Source organism: Globicephala melas, chromosome 1 (genome assembly GCF_963455315.2).
Source record: "Globicephala melas chromosome 1, mGloMel1.2, whole genome shotgun sequence".
NCBI lineage: Eukaryota > Metazoa > Chordata > Mammalia > Artiodactyla > Delphinidae > Globicephala > Globicephala melas.
In genome coordinates this window covers 43,531,724-43,547,370 of record NC_083314.1, presented here as the reverse complement: position 1 = coordinate 43,547,370, position 15,647 = coordinate 43,531,724, and the positions used below count along the sequence as shown (strand labels likewise).

At 36.7% G+C, this 15,647-nt stretch overlaps 1 protein-coding gene across 1 annotated transcript in view; it reads left to right on the top strand.

Annotated features, from left to right (window-relative positions):
* PLA2G4A (phospholipase A2 group IVA) overlaps positions 1-15,647 on the top strand; it is a 160,124-nt gene that overhangs the window by 12,021 nt on the left and 132,456 nt on the right. Inside the window, exon 2 of the mRNA XM_030873016.2 lies at positions 12,012-12,114. Coding sequence (XP_030728876.1) covers positions 12,082-12,114 — 33 coding nt within the window. The 5' untranslated portion in view covers positions 12,012-12,081. The remainder of the gene's footprint in view (positions 1-12,011; positions 12,115-15,647) is intronic.

The window sequence follows — 15,647 nt, the reverse complement described above, 5'->3', positions numbered from 1 at the left end:
AAAAGCGTTAACACTGATACCTCTCCATTATCAGTTTCTTTTAAGTAGAAGGTAAAACATTTTCCATTTTCTGAAAATGAGCATAGTAAACACTTGTCAATGTGGTATTATTCCTTAGTGGTCTGTGTGGGAAGAGGAATTTTTAAAAACAATCCATGTTGCATTTGTAAGTCAACATCTTATAACTATGATTCACATCTAGAAAAATCTAAAAGATGAAAATGACTCTTTTTAAGCTTTATTTGACCAATCACAGAGGGAAATTCAGTTGTTCATTTCCTTCAGATTCATATCTTGAGCCTACTTCACACCACGAGACAATAACTTGGCCATTTAAAATATTGGTCAAACTAAATTGTATACAAATGCTCTTTTAATTTTCGCTAAATTCCCTTTTGAGCCTGAGTATGCTTGGTTGGGGATGGCGGTGGGGAGAGGAGAGGGTGTAAAGAAAGGGCACCGGCTTGAGAGTGGCGAGAGGAGTTCAGCTGTTTCCCTAACTGGGTGAACTCTCTAGGTTTGTTTATATCTTTAGACCTCAGCTTACAAATTTGCACAAGGTCTGTCTAGGTGGTGATTATGACTGTTTCTTCCAATTCCAAAATTTTCTGACCTTAAAATACAGCCAGAGTGGCTGCTTGTTTTTGGCCACTGAAGAGGTGAAACAATGGAAAATAACAGCGAACTGGAAGGTCAGAGAAAGAAAACCAGAAAACTGGCTCTGGAGTGAGGAGACATTCTTGCTTCATCTGTAATGCAGCGTGTGAAACTGGGCCAGCCAGTTTTCTGGCCCTTAAAATAGTCAGGTTTATCTGGATTTGTACTTCCCAATTGTGAAGTGGTAAAACAAATTACATTATGCATTGTGTTTCATTTATGTACTCTGTGTGTGTGTGTGTGTGTGTGTGTGTGTGCACTTTCAAAATAACCAGATGAGGATGAGGGAGGCTGGTCCATCTAAATAATGCTGTGCTCTCTCTTCTTTATCTCCTCCCAATCCTAGTTTAGGTGCTTGTTGTATGATATCTGGACTCCTCTGGCTGGTTGCCCCTCCCTCCTCAAATGCCACCTTTCTCCATTAACAACTGTATGCATCTTTGTTTAACTGTTATATTTATATTATTGAACTGTGTTATAGACTGAATTGTGCCCCTCCCCATTCACATATTAAAGTCCGAACCCCCCAGTCCCTGAGAATGTGACTGTATTTGGAGATCAGGCCCTTAGGATGGGCCCTCATCCAGTTGACTGGTGTGGTTATAACAAGAGGAAATTTGGACACCCTAAGAGACACTAGGGGAGCATGGGTACAGAGGAAAGACCATGTGAGGATTCAGGGAGAAGATAGCATCTTCAAGCCAAGAAGAAAGACCTCAAAAGAAACCAAACCTACTGGACACTTTGATCTTGGCCTTCTGGCCTCTAGAACTGTCAGAAAATATTTCTGTTGTTTAAGCCATGTAGGTTGTGGTGTTTAATTCTAGTAGCCCTGGCAAACTAATACAAAGTGTCACTTCCACCCTGTCCCCTCTCTCTTCCTGTCCTTTAGAGGCTTTTGTAGAATGGCAGAATGATGTAGAAAGAAAATCTAGTATGAGTCAGAGGGTCAGGATTCTAGGGCCAACTCAACATTTGTCACCCAGGGGAACGTTGCTTAGTCTTTCTGGGAGACAATATTCCTTGTAAAGTGTAAGTAAGGGGGACCATCTGCCTCAGTTTGAGTTCTCAGTGATTTTTAGACAAATCACTCATGCTTTATCTCTAAAATAGCAATAATAATCCCTCTCTTATTATGAAGACAAAACAAGACGGCGTATATAAATCACTTAGTGCAATAACACTGGCATCTGGGAAGTGCATAATGTGAACTTTTGAAATTAAGCATTCAGATTAGTAATTGCTGAGATATCTTCCAGCTTGTCATTCCAGGTTCTATAATTACGCTCTACTTCCCCTTGATTATTTCTCAACCCCAAACCTCATCTGTGGTCTAATCAGCTTTCCCCAGTAATCCATATACATTCCAAGTTTGTTGATTCATCCTTTAGTAAATGGTAATTGGGGATCACTCGGGGCCCAACAAGAATACAGGGAGAAGGAGACAGAACTTCCCTCTTGTTGTTCACAGCTAGAGGAGACATACCCTCTAAATAATGGTGATAGAGTACATAACACTGCGGTAGGAGATATCAAGGAGAAATATAAGGGTCCTAACCATGTAGATAAAGAGATGGTTTACTTCAGAGAGTGAGTTTATACAGAATGCTGAGGGACAGGAAGAGACTATCCTGCACAGAAGGTGTGTGGGGGAGGGAGTTCCCTGGTGGTCCAGTGGTTAGGACTCTGCGCTTTCACTGCCAAGATCTGGGTTCGATTCCTGGTCCAGGAACTAAAATCCCACAGGTCGCACGCAGCGCGGCCAAAAAAAAAAAGGTATGTGGGAGAGAGGTAAGGAGGGTTTTGGGTGGCTGGGTGCCACCGGTGAGAGCCTGAGATGCGATGGGGCATCTCCACTGTGGCTGCAGCTCACGGCCTTTTCCTAGAGCGCATGTTTCTACCCCCATTTCTAGACATCTCGGCCCTTTTGTGGTTTCAAATATCAGCTCAGGTATTTGCCTTTTCTAGCAAGCCTTGTTTATTTTAAACCAATTGAATCTTTCTCTGCTCTGAAACTCCAGTAGATATTCCATACATATTTGTCAGGTTAAATAATGAACTTTCAATAATACAAATTTGAGAGATGAAGAAGCAGTGTCAGTGACCTAGGAATAAAAGCAGAGTAGAAAAATTCAATTCAAAAGGAATAGTGTGGATGGACATCAGTGAGGGACCAGGCGTCTCACTGTGGGACCTGAGAGTCATGTACCATACTCTTGGGTTCCTGGCTTGAGAAATAGACCCAGTTCATTAATCTTTGCCTTTATATCTGGTGGCATGCTTGTCTATTTCCTTGGGAACAGGGCAGTTCTCTTAACAGGTTTTCTGTACTAAACTTAGGGTACAGCCTGAGAGACACTTCTAATATAAAGCAGCTCATGTACTTAATTCTTATTGTTTCTTCATTCCTCTGTGCCTGTGGATGATATCAAACTCTTTGCTTAGCCTAGGTTTAAGAATTTAAAACTTTATTAATGCCCTAGTAACTTTAGTAATGCCTTGATATAGATGAATGATGATGATGGAAACAATAATGCACTTCATGCCTTCACGCTTTTAGAACATTCTTCTATATCCAGAATAATGGAGAAAGCTTTGAATTTTGAAGCAGATAAATCAGAGCCATATATATATAATTTAATGGATCAGAAACAGCAGGACTTTTTAATCTCTATTAAAACTCTGTTGAATATGATAAAGTACACAGTCTTTATAAAATGTGCTCAACAAATTTACCTACTTGAATTTCTTAGAAATCTCTGTAGAACCAAATAAGTCTCAGGAATTTGGGGGAAAGCATCAGTTTCCCAAAAAACAATAACAAATGATGCTTTTGTATATTTATGGCCCACTAGGTACTATGCTTAATAATTGACATACTTGTTCTCATTTCATCCTCCCACTGCCTCTGTGAGGTGTGGGGACCATTTCCCCTATTTTATAGGTAAAGAAACAATCGTAATTGTTTTGGGGCTCCATGAACTGCACCCATATAAGACAGCAAACTTAACTGGTCAATGTTGTGTGTGTTCTGATGCTCCATGCATTATCTGTTCCCCATCTCTCTCCCTCTCTTCAGGCTTTCCTATTCCCTAAGACACAACAATATTGAAGTTAGGCCCTACAGTGGTCTTTAAGTGTTCAGGTGAAAGGAAAAGTCATGTGTCTCTCATTTTAAATCAAAAACTAGAAATAAGTTTAAACTTAGTGAGGAAGGCATGTTGAAAGTTGACATCAGTCAAAAGCTAGGCTTCTTGTACCAAACAGTTAGCTAAGTTGTAAATGCAAAGGAAAAGTTCTTGAGGAAATTAAAATGCTACTCTAGTGAACACATGAATGATAAGAAAGTGAAGCAGCCTTATTGCTGATATGGAGAAAGTTTTAGTGGAATGGATAGAAGATCCAACCAGCCACATTTCCTTCAGCCAAACCCTAATCCTGAGCAAGGCTCTAACTCTCTTCAAGTCTATGAAGACTGAGAGAAGTGAGAAAGTTGCAGAAGAAAAGTTTGAGTCTAGCAGAAGTTGTTTCATGAGGTTTCAGGAAAGAAGCCATCTCTAAAACGTCAAAGTGCAAGGTGAAGCAGCAAATGCTGATGTAGAAGCTGCAGCAGGTTATCCAGAGGATCTAGCTGAGATCATTCATGAAGGTGGCTACACCAAACAACTGATTTTCAATGGAGATGAAACAACATTCTAATGGAGGAAGATGCTATCTAGGATTTTCATAGCTAGGGAGGAGAAGTCAATGCCTGGCTTCAAAGTTTCAAAGGATAGGCTGATTTTATTGTTAGGGGCTAATGCATCTGGTGACTTTAAGTTGAAGCCAGTGCTCACTTACCATTCTGAAAATCTCAGGGCCCTTAAGAATTATGCTGAATCTACTCTGCCTGTACTCTATAAATGGAAACACAAAGCCTGTGTGACAGCATATCTGTTTAGAACATGATTTACTGAATATTTTAAGCCTATTGTTGAGACCTACTTCTCAAAAAAAGGATGCCTTTCAAAATATTACTACTTCTCACTGACAATGCACGTGGTCACCCAAGAGCTCTGACAGAGATGTGCAATGAAATTAATGTTGTTTTTATGCCTGTTGACACAACATCAATTCATTTGACTTTCAAGTCTTATTCTTTAAGGAGTACACATTTTTGTAAGGCTATAGCTGCCATAGATAGTGATTCCTCTGATTGATCTGGGCAAAGGCAATGGAAAACTTTCTGGAAAGGATTCACCATTCTAGATTCCATGAAGAACATTTGTGATTCATGGGAAGAGGTCACAATATCAACATTAAAGGAAGTTTATAAGAAGTTGATTCTAACCTTCATGGATGACTTTTAGGAGTTCAAGATTTCAGTGGAGGAAGTAACTGCAGATGTGGTGGAAATAACAGGAGAACTAGAATTAGAAGTGGAGCCTGAAGATGTGACTGAATTTCGGCAATCTCATGATAAAACTTGAAAGGATGAGGAGTTGCTTCTTATGGATGAGCAAAGAAAGTGGTTTCTTGAGATTGAATCTACTCCTGGTGAAGATGCTGTGAAGATTGTTGAAATGACAGTAAAAAGTTTAAAACATTACATAAACTTAGTTGATAAAGCAGTAGCAGGGTTTGAGAGGATTGACTCAAATTTCATTTTGTTTTAATATTTATTTATTTAATTTTTTGGAGGGGGCTGTGTTGGGTCTTAGTTGTGGCACGCAGGCTCAGTAGTTGCAGCATGCAGGCTCTGTAGTTGTGGTGCATGGGCTTTCTAGTTGTGGCCTGTGTGCTTAGTAGTTGCAGTGCATGGGCTTGGTGGCCCCACGGCATGTGGGATCTTAGTTCCCCAACCAGGGATCGAACCCATGTTCCCTGCACTGGAAGGCTGATTCTTAACCACTGGACCACCAGGGAGGTCCCTTGACTCCAATTTTGAAAGAAGTTAGACTGTGGGTAAAATGTTCTCAAACAGCATTGCATGCCCTAGAGAAATTCTTCTTGTAAAGAAGAGTCAATTGATGCAGTAAACTTCATCGTTGTCTCATTTTAAGAAATTGCTACACACACAAAAAAGAAATTGCCCCAACCTTCAGAAACCACCATCCTGATCAGTCAGCAGCCATCAACATCGAGGCCAGACCCTCCACCAGCAAAAGATTATTATTCGCTAAAGGCTGAGATGATGGTTAGCCATAAAGTATTTTAAATTAAGATTTGTACATTGTTCTTTTGTATACAATGCTACTGCACACTCAGTAGACTACATTACAATGTAAACATAACTTTTAAATGCACTGGAAAACCAAAAAATTTTTGTGACTTGGTTTATTGAGATATTTGCTTTGTTGTGGTGGTCTGGAACCAAACCTGCAATATCTCTGTGGTATACTTGTGATAACCTCTTATTTTCCTGTTGTCGTGTAACTCTAGGCAGGGAAAGAGAATGACAAAACACTCTAGTCTGTGTTTTGTTTTTTTTTCACCTTTCCCGGAGAAGTCCATCTTGCCCTGACAACATGACTAACAGGGTTTTGGACAGACCACACAATATGAAGCATTCACTGAAAGTCAACAGTTGCATTGCACAGGCAAGTGTGTGTTGAAAAGTGTATCTGCATTTCCCTTTCATTAGTGTTCAGGAAGTTTCTAATTACAGGGCAGCCAAGGAAAAAAAAAGAAATTATGAGCTTCATATCTCTTGCTTCAGACTTAAAAGACTGTATACTCACAAAGACTGGTTATTCAGCTTAGTTATAAAAAACAAAAAAACCCAAAACTGCTGTTTTATGAGTATTCATTCATGATATCATTCATGATACATCATTCATGATAGTGGTTATGCAAATTAGTTGCAATAATGTTTCCAGGCTAAGCTAGTTGTTTGGGGAAAGATATTTTCCTGGTATTTAATGTGGCTAGGTGGCAGAAATGCCTTAATTTCACAGAACCTAAAATACCTACTGTTACTATTAACAGTTTAGGGGGAAAAAGGATGAATGGGTGCCTATTTGTAACTGGGACTGAAAATGTCATCACTGTCTGGCAATAATGACCAATGATTTTATTCTGAAGAAAGTGAACCTTACCCAATAATTTTCCCATATGACTCCTTTGTTACTTCTTTTGAACATAACTTTGGAATGAAAATTGTACATATAAATTACATCTATCCTTGTGTATTGGACTTTTAAACTAATTTTTTATTTTGAAATAATTTAAGGTAAGAAATTGCAAAAATATGGAACTTCCCTGGCGGTCCAGTGGTTAAGACTTTGCCTTCCAATGTGGGGGGTGTGGGTTTGACTTCTGGTCAGTGAGCTGAGATCCCACATGCCTCACAGCCAAAAAACCAAAACACAAAACAGAAGCAATATTGTAACAAATTTAATAAAGACTTTAAAAAAATGGTCCACATCAAAGAAAAATTGCAAAAAAACTTCCATATATTCTTTACCCAGATTTCCCAAATATAATATCTTGAATGGCCATAGTTCATTATCAAAACCAGGAAACTGACATTGATAGAATGATATTAACTACAAACCTTATTTGGATTTTATTAGTCTTTTGTATGTATTAGATTTTATCGAGCCTGACAACCTCTGCCTTTTGATTGGAGAGTAAAATTCATTCACATTTAATATTATAGTTATCTGCAGTGGTTATGTTCCAAAGACTCCTGGTGGATGCCTGAAATCTCAGGTATGCTGTATCCTACATATATTATGTTTTTTCTTATTCATACCTATGATAAAGTTTAATTTATAAATTAGGCACAGTAAGAGTTTACCAACAATAATTAATAATAAAATAGAACAATTATAGCAATATATGTAATGAAAGTTATATGAATTTGGTCTCTCTCAAAGTATTTTATGGTACAAATTTAATACCTTTTCCACCTTAGCTAAGCACCTATCGGCACTGTAGCAGTAACGTTTGCAGTTTGAGGTGTGACAGCAAAACTAGCACGGATTTCTTTTTTCTTCTTCACAGTTTCACAGATAAAAGATTCCTTCCTACTGTAGATCTTAGCACCCTCAGCATACAATTTTTTTTTTCTTTCCTTAAGTTGAGAACATTCACCTTTTCATTTATAGGAAGCACTTTACAGTTTCTCTTTGGCATATCCGAATTGCCAGCATCACTGCTCTTGTGCTTTGGGACCATTATTAAGTGAAATAAGGGTTACTTGAATTCAAACACTGAGATACTGCAACAGTCAGTTTTATAACCAGGATGGCTACTAAGTGGCTAATGGGTAGAATACTTTGGACAAAGGGATGATTCATGTTTCGGGTGGGATGGAGCAGGATATTATGAGATTTCATCATGTTGCTCAGAACAGTGCAAAATTTTAAACTTATGAATTATTTCTGGAATTTTCCACTTAATATTTTTGGACTTCAGTTGACCACAGGTAACTGAAACTTTGGAAAGGGAAACAGCAGATAAGAAGGGACTACTATATTATAGTTATGGTTGGATTTCCCTCTGCCATTTTGCTTTCTGTTTTCTATATGTCTCATTTCTTTTTTTGTTCCTCTGTTCCTTGTGTTAAGTTGGTATCTTCTAGCAGACCATTTTAGTTCCTTTGTTGATGTTTTAATATATTTTATGTTTAATATATTTTTGAGTGATTTTCCTAGTGGTTACTCTAGGAATTATTTCTAGGTGCACCTTAATTTATTACAATCTATTTTATGCAAATAATAATTCCAGTAAAATATAGAAACTTTGCTCTAACATAGTTCCAATCCCTCCCCACTCCTTTGTGCTGTTATTATCATATATATTAATTCTATATATGTTGTAAACCCAACAATACAGTATTTAATTTATTGCTTTACATATTCCTTTTCTTTTAAAGAAGATTAAGAAGAAAAGAGAAAAATTGTATTTATAAAATATTTTATATTGATGTATTTATTTACAATTTCTTTCTTCCTATGGATTCAATTACCATCTTGTGTTCTTTCCTTACTCTGTTATAGCCCCAATTTCTTCCCCTCTTTTGTACTATTATTTTCATATATATTACATCTTTAAGTCCAACAACACAATTTTATTATTATTTTATGTAATTGACTTCTAAATCAGTTAAGAGAAGAGAAAAAATATATGTATTTATACCATCATTTAAAATTTTCTATATACTTACCTGTATCAGTGCTCTCTATTTCTTTGTGTGGATTTGAGTTACTATCTGGTGTCACTTCCTTTCAACCTGAATGTTTTCCACTATTTCTTGTAATGCATATCTCCTAGCAAAAAAAATTATCTCAGTCTGTATTGATGTGGGAATGTCTTTTTTTTTCTTCTTTTCTTGAAGGATAATTTTATTGGATATAGTATCCTTGGTTGACAGTTTTATTCTTTCAGCACTTTGAATATGTCGTCCAGTTGCCTTCAAGCTCCATTGATGAGAAGTCATCTATTAATCTTATTTTGGTTACCTTGTACATGATGAACCTTTTTTCTTCTGTAACTTCCAAGATTTTATTTTTGTCTTGGATACTCAACAGATAGAACTCAACACATAGAATATGTCTAGGTTTGGATCTCTTTGTATTTTTCCCACTTGGAACTGGTTGAGCTTTTCAACATGTTTTTAATCAAATTTGGGAAATTTTCAGCCATTATTTCTTCAAATATTTTTTCTTTCCTTTTTTTCTCTCCCCTCTGAGATTCCACTTGCATATACATTAGTGTAGTTGATGTTGTCCCCAGTCTTTGAGGCTTTGTTCATTTTTCTTCATTATTTTAATTTTATTTTTCTGTTCTTCAGATTGAATAATCTCTATTGAGGCACCTTTCAATTCACTGATTCTTCTACAAGCTCACATCTGTTTATCCTCTCTAATAAATTTTTCAGTTATTTTTAAAATTAATTAATTATTATTATTATTTTTTGGCTGTGTTGGGTCTTCGTTGCTGCGTGTGAGCTTTCTCTAGTTGAGGCCAGCGGGGGCTACTCTTCATTGCGGTGCGCGGGCTTCTCATTGCAGTGGCTTCTCTTGTTGCAGAGCACGGGCTCTAGGCGCATGGGCTTCGGTAGTTGTAGTACACGGGCTCAGTAGTTGTGTCTCGTGGGCTCTAGAGCACAGGCTCAGTAGTTGTGGTGCATGGACTTAGTTGCTCTGCGGCATGTGGGATCTTCCCCAACCAAGGCTCGAACCTGTGTCTCCTGCATTGGCAGGCAGATTCTTAACCACTGTGCCACCAGGGAAGTCCTCAGTTATGTTTTAACTCCAGATTTTCCATTTGGTTATTTTTTCTAATGTCTGTATTTCTTTATTGCTATTTTCTATTTGATATGTTATTGCAACATACTTTCCTTTAGTTCATGCTTTCCTTTAGTTCTGTGAACGTATAACAGATGCTGTGAAATATTTCTTAAGTTCATAATCTGGGGTCCTTCAGAGATAGTTATTATTGACTGCTTTTTTCCCTGTGTGTGGCTCATGAGGTCACAATTTCCTGTTTTTCTTTTTTGTTTCTAGTGGTTGTTGTTGCTGAAAACTGGGTATTTTAGATTATATATTATAGCAACTCATGGATTCTGATCCTTTCTCTGGGAAGTTTACTGTTGCTGTTTGTTTGTTTTAGTGACTTTCCTCTGCTCGTTCTATGGAGTCTTCCCCTACAATGTTCAGACTCTGTATCAGCTCAGTTATTTTCCATTCTTGTTTTTATTTTTAAGCTTAGTAAGGTAGGAAAAGAGATACCCCTGAATGGATTTAAAGAACAAAAGGATGTTGCTCTAGGATAAAGTGCCATGAGCGATGTTTTTAAATATCTATTTGCCTTGTAGTTTCTAACCTAATAGACCTGAGCAGTTAGCTGTTGTACACATGCTTCCCACTTTTGGCTTTAATATATAGAGAGCCTCTATCCAGGTCTTGATGCAGGATATGGTAGTGACAGTAGTAGTGGTGAATAGTTGGGTGGTAAACACAGGGGTTATGAATGGAGTTGCTAGAAATGAGAAGAGGAAATAAAGTTGCTGACACCAAACTTTGGGCGCCAGTAACAAACTTCCTCTAAACATTTTGAGTACTAGTCTTACACCTTCTGGAATTTCACTTATTCTGCTTTTTTTTTTTTAATTAGAGAGTGATATTTAACATCCTTTGACGTTAAGGATAGTTAGGAATGAAAAAGAGAGACATCAAAAGAGAGTGTCAGTGCTAGTCTGTGAATTTCGTTCATACATAAACCTGACATAATGTAATATCCATCCATCCATCCACCCATCTATCCAACAAATATTTATCCTGAACCTACTATATTTTTAGGCATAGCGCTAGGCCGTAGGGATGGATAACTCTTTGAACAAGATAAATGTGGTCACCAACTTTATGCATCTTTAATTCTCTCAGGAAAGGCAGACATTGTATAAGTGGAATGAAAGGCTTGAAAGAGAAGTACAAGGTATAAATGGAACCAGTGACAGGCAGACCAAACGTATTCTGAAGGTCATGGAAGGCTTCTCTGTCAAGGTGACATTTAAGCTGTGTCCTGGAGAATGGGTGGGCTATATCTACTGAACAGTTGCCTACAAGGCTCTACATGATCTGTCCATGACTATTATTTCCAAACTCATCATAAGCCATTTTCACTCTTGCTCACCATTCACCAGCCACTTGTCTTCTCTCAGTTCCTCAAATTGCCCGCCTGGAACACTATATTCTAAATTCATTCCGCCTCACCTTCTATAGTTAGCTCCTTTCCAGAGATCAGGTCTCAGGTTATTCTCTAGTTCCACTTTTTGCTTGTTTCCATCATTTTGTACAGCACTGTTTCTAATTGTTTAATATTTCATTTAGCTGCTTTCAAGTTAAACTGGTACTTCAGAATGAACAAACATTTCTTTTAAAACATCAGCATTAAAATTGAAATTTAACATGAATATGTTTTTAAAATTCTTAACAAATAGCTAAAGTGAAAAATGTTCCTTTTTTATTGTGAATTTGTGTAATACTGATCCAGTTAAGAAAACAAACAGTGGCATGTGGTTTTTTAATTATAAATAGTACAAAAACAATTTTAATTTTCTGTAATTTCAATATATTTCTCATGAAATACTTGGCAAATGGAAAAAAAAAATCCTGGAGTTTCCCAATAATTACTCACAGAATAAATTTGAAGAAAGAAATATGGAAATTAAGAAGTACTATCAGAATATGTTTATCCTTTCCTAAATTATGTGAGTATACCCATGCATATAAACAATTAAGGACCTCAATCTAACTGGTTCCCTTGGGTAGAGTTTTACTTCCTAAGGTTCACACCCATTATCATCTAAATCTTGGGAATACATCCAAGAGAAGGCTTAACAATAAGGATTGTTTATTTTGTAGGTTTTAAAGAAGCTAGAGTGCCAGAGAAGACTTTTGAAGTGTGAAGAGATTTCCTGTAATTGAAATCAACATGTCATTTATAGATCCTTATCAGCACATTATAGTAAGTCATTTACTGTTTATATATTCTTCTGGGAGGGGGCAGACATACTTTTGTGCATGAGTATTGCTGATGTTGCTAGTAAAGTATAAAACTCTAGGAAAAGCCTTGGACTTTTTATGAAAATCATATGAACTTAGTGTGTTTCAAATAAGGTAGAATCTGTAATAAAAGTAACTCATCTCCTCTTTTTATCACTGTAAGTTTACAGAAAAGAGGGACTTGGAGGGAAAAAATACCAAAATATATGTAACAGTATTGAACATTCATGGAACAGTAAAAAGTGTAGTTATCACTCAGCAATTATCAGCCTGCACACTTCACATGAATTGACAGAGAGAAGATAAAATAATTATTGATTTAAGGGCTATATTTTGGTGTGCATTTTCAGAGTAATTAACTTTGTAAACTCTCCCTTAGTTAGATGTATTTAAGCAAACTCTTTTATAGGTGGGCAATTTTTAATAAAAAGTTGAATAATTCAAATTTTGGTATGTAATTTTCCAAACTCCGTTGGAAGGGTACACTCTTTCTTCTGATCAAAAAAGCAGAGGAGAAAAATTTCTTTGCTGAATTTAACACTTGAGATCCAGTTAGATTTATATGGACTAGAAATAGTTTTTATGGATGTTAAGGAATAATACAAAGCCTCATTTTTATTCAGAATGAAACACTCTTCTCTTACCCTACAACCCTTTCGAGCTGCCATCATCTTTCTTTCCCTGCTTGGATAGCAAGGATTAATGTACCATAACTTTTTGTAGTTCTTTCTTCCATTCACAGCTTGAATCATTGAAAACTGGACTCAGGTTTTCCACTTTATGGAAAGGTCTCATCAAGGGCCTCTTTGGTGCTGAATCAAATGGATTCTTCAGGTCCCCTCCCCCATCCCCATCTCTGTTGGTCATTCTCCTCTTCTTAAAACTCCTTAAAAGTTTTTTTTTTTTGCAAGCTTCTCTTAATGTTTGACTCCTTTTTTAAACTGAGACATAGCATATATAAAGTGCATACATTTTAATTGTTCAGCTTGATGGATTTTTACATGAAACCATGAAACCATCATACAGATAAAAATACACATTATAAGTACCCTAGAAGAGTTGTTCATGTCCCTTCCAGTCAATAAACTCCACAAAACTAACCAATATTTGTCTTCTATTACCAAAGATCAGGTTTCCTGTTCTTGACCCTCATGTAGATGCCTGCATTCAACATTTTGTCTGCGAGATTCATTCATGTTATTGTGAGTAGCAGAATTCCACACTTCTACATTGCCTTGTAGTATCTCATTATCTGATACAGTATACCACAAACTATTTATCTGGTCTACTGATAACCCTCATGTCCTCACCGAATGGCAATGGTACCTTTGCTAAATATCAGGCAACCATATATGTGTGGCTTGGTTTCTTTTCTTTTCTATTGGTCTATTAGTCTTTGTTTGCCCCAGTACCAATCTTTCTTAATGTCTATAGCTTTGAAATGTGTCGTTATATATGGTAGTGTGAATCCTCCAACTTTTTCTTCTTCAAGATTGTCTTGGCTTTTCTTAGGCCTCTGCACTTCCATATAGGTTTTGAAATCAATTTGTCAATATACACACACACACACATACACACACACACAAATGCTGCGATTTTTATTAATACTGAAATTATTCTGTAGATGGATTAGGGGAGAGATGACATGATAGGAATATTGAATCTTCCAATCTATTTACAATCATGAAACTAATGTTAAACTAATGTTTCACTAGAAACTAAAAAGCTAACGTTGTATTTACATGGAAATACAAGTGTTTTTTATAGATCCAGTGAACTTACAGAATTTCTTTATTAATTCTAATAGTTTGAAGTTTTTTTAGATTTTCAACTTACACATTCCTGTTATCAGTGAATAATTCCAGTTTTCCTTCCACCGTTATGGTGTTCTGTAGATGAATTTTAACATTGAGGGTAGGTGCAGATTAGTTTTTTCTTACCCTACCACCTCAAGAGAGATGGAAAATTTCTATAACTCAGAGAATTCAATGAAATCTGGCACTTGAAACTGAGAAGGAAGATAAGGTTAAGGTGTATAGCCCTGAGCTTGAGATAAAGACCAATAATAATTCTAAATCTTAACATTTATACTTTCAATTCAGTTTATCTGCAAATCTATTTTAATATTTTTTTCTGAGCACTTATCACCATTTATTGAATGCCCATTGGGTACTACTCCCTGTCAGTAGGCACTGGGAAATCAAAATAATCCTTGAACTGAGCTTATGTCTAGCAAAAAAATAATTTATAATAACTTTAAGGGCTCTGATAGGAACAATGAAGATTACTCTGGGAATATACAACATGAATAACTAATAACAGGAATCCTTCTGGAATTCCTAAAGGAAGTGACATGGAAGCACAGACCTGAAGGTATAGTAGAAGTTAGGTGAAGAGAGAGAAAATGACTTTTCTGGATTGGGAAAAGCATATGTGAAGTAGTCTGGAGGTGAGAAAGTACATGTTGTAAGGAAATGAAAGAATTTCGGTATGGCTGGAGCATAACACATTTCAAAGAAATTATTATTTCAAATGACCTTCACTTTTCTGCCTAATATGACCAGGCCTTATTACTAACTGCTATGCAGGCCTCACATGTCTCATGTCAGATGGCCATATTAACAGGCCATTTAGTTTCTTTTTTTAACACGGCAGAGCATGTTTAAAACCAAATTGCATCTGGATGTTTTAAGACTCATTTCTGTCACATTTTCTTGCAAATTTGGTTAACTATAGACAAATATTTAGGCCATAATAATTACCTATGTGGCATCTTAATATGATGAAGCATGCTAAAACCACATATCTGTAACACATTTTTCTTGACCTTCTCCAGCATCAGAATTGGACAATCATTTAGCGTTCCGGTGTATAGCCCTTTTCAATGAGAGGGTCCTAAGAGCTTTATACTTTCATTCATGCTTGTTTTTGCTGTGTGTGTGAAAAAAAACTGTGCATGTGTGTGTGTAAATTTTTTTAGTGACAAAATTTCCTGCCCTAGTTATCACAGAAGGATACTTTTCAAACTATATAACTGAGAATACTTTTATTAAAAAGGAAAGATGGGGAAAACTAAGCCAACTTACTAGTAATGAAGGGTGCCAGACAGATCGACACAGTTTTGGCTGCCTCAAGGCGGTGAAGATTGGACTCACCCTCACCACACCTGTAATGCAGGGACATGTTGGAGAATCGTGTGGGCTGATGCAGCGAGTTCTCTTGTTTCCAATGGTGCCAGCTTTTAAGAACGTAGGAGAAAATGGAGTAATATATGTAGGGCACAATGCAGTTCCCATATGTCTAGAGTTGTTCTGAGGTACTTTCCATCCTGAAGGGTATTTGTGTATTTGTGTCTCCAGAATCTACTGAAGTTCTTTTGGACCAGGAAGATATCAATCTTGCAAAGATAGATCAAATATAAAATACTTATAAAAATTTCCATCTTTTTACTCTGAAAAGATGAGTCACTTCCCTGGAGTGAAAAAAAATCTAGAG